Source organism: Austrofundulus limnaeus, unplaced genomic scaffold (genome assembly GCF_001266775.1).
Source record: "Austrofundulus limnaeus strain Quisiro unplaced genomic scaffold, Austrofundulus_limnaeus-1.0 Scaffold1154, whole genome shotgun sequence".
NCBI lineage: Eukaryota > Metazoa > Chordata > Actinopteri > Cyprinodontiformes > Rivulidae > Austrofundulus > Austrofundulus limnaeus.
Window position 1 is genome coordinate 50,740 of NW_013953556.1, and position 1,845 is coordinate 52,584.

At 34.3% G+C, this 1,845-nt stretch overlaps 1 protein-coding gene across 1 annotated transcript in view; it reads right to left on the reverse strand.

Moving 5' to 3' along the window:
- Positions 1-1,845, reverse strand: part of LOC106534370 (gamma-aminobutyric acid receptor subunit rho-1) — a gene marked incomplete in the record, with an annotated part of 24,245 nt that overhangs the window by 6,004 nt on the left and 16,396 nt on the right. The window contains 1 exon segment of the mRNA XM_014030990.1: positions 803-885. Within this exon segment, the coding sequence (XP_013886444.1) occupies positions 803-885 (83 nt within the window).

The window sequence follows — 1,845 nt, forward strand, 5'->3', positions numbered from 1 at the left end:
GGTCTACCAAGGACCCGGCCCGCCACGACCGGGTAGTCTGGGTGCTCCGGAGGACCCGGCCTGTCGTTTTGGACACAGACAAGGTCTTTGTCTGCAATGATTAGACATGTTTTTTATTATTGTCATTAGTGATTATCTCAATTTCTGCTAAAAGAATTGACAAAATCCTACACACTGTGTCTTTAATGGAGCTCTGATTAGAACAGTGTTTCCCAACCCTGGTCCTCAAGGCACACTTCCCTGCAGGTTTTAGAAGTTTCCCTGCTTTAACACCTGATTCAAATGACTGCAGTTCAACAAAAGCCTGTTAATCAACCATCAATTGAAATCAGCTGTGTTGAAGCAGGGAAACATCTTAAAGCTGCAGGACAGTGTGTCTTGACAACCAGGGTTGAAAAACACTGGATTAGAAGGTACAAGTCTTGTTTGATAATTTCATTAACTCATATATTGAAAGACAATAAATCAATGCTTCTGAGGAATATTTCTGATTTAGTGGATGAATTTACTGGACATATCTTCTGTTTGTTGGCTTTAATTATTCTAGATTAGTGACAGTTATTCAGTGACCACAAAAAAGTGTCAATAATCTGTCATTAAAATTGGTTCTAAACCATCTTTAGACTGATACATTTTTTAATGTTTTACTGTCAGCAAATTAATTATTTTCATTTTTTTCTTAAACCATAAAACCCTGAAAATGATCATTTTGTTTACCGAACAAAGATTCAAAACCAAAACAATCCAACTTTTCTCTGTTTCTCATGAAACTTTCTGAAAATGAAGCTGTGGGCCCACTTACAGCTCTCAATCTCCAACGAACACGTCTGTGTGTCCAGAGGAAATCGACTCAGGTCCATGTTGCACATGGCTGTGACGGTGACTCTGCAGACACAAAACAACATGGTCAGCATAAAAAAAAAGGTTTGTCACGTAGCAGACAAGTTCAAAATTAAAAACAACAAAAGACAAACTGGAACGCGTGCAGCATTTCCTCCAGTTTATCAGAACCCAACTTTAGGAAACTTTTTCTGAGACAAGTCCATCATTTCTTCAAAACAAAATTCATTGATTTTTATGACGTTTCAAGATTTTTTTTGTTGTTTTTTATGAGAGAGTTTGTTGATGTCTGACACATCCACAGGTATCAGAGTTTCTGACTATATCGCCATTTTTATCATTTTGCTACGCAGGATTCTGTGATCTTTATTTTATCAATGTGATCAATATTTTCCTCAAAAACCTGTTGTATATCATGAAACCTGTATTCTGCTCTCTGGTGGATGAAAAATGTACTGCAGGAAGTGGAATTTATTATTATTATTATTATTTTGCCTTTTCAAAATGTCTGCTGACTTGAGGTCATCCACACATTTTTTTCAGGAAAACTTTTGCTAATTTTGGAGAAGTTATGGTAAGAATAACATCAATATTGCTTGTAATTTTTTAAAATAAATACTTTCTGTGTTGAAACAATGCATAATTACTTAAAAATATTTTTAATAGTACAGTTAAACTGTTAAAAATTTGTGTATCAAACTTGATACTGCAGGTGCTCCAGTCCTGAAAGTAATGTGACATTTTAGTAATTTAATCAACAGTATTTCTGCCACAATACAACACACACTATTTTGGATGATTGATTAATTACTGAAATGCCACTTGAAAACATATACTGTATTGGATATTTTCAAAGTGAATTCCTATGAAATTATAATCTCTACGCTTTACTGACTAATTATTTACGTGTTTGATGTCAAAGAAAATTGAGGAAGAAAAGAGAGAAAAAAGAAAGTAAGAAAATGTCATCAACATGATAACAGATGGTGATTTTTATAAAGTGTA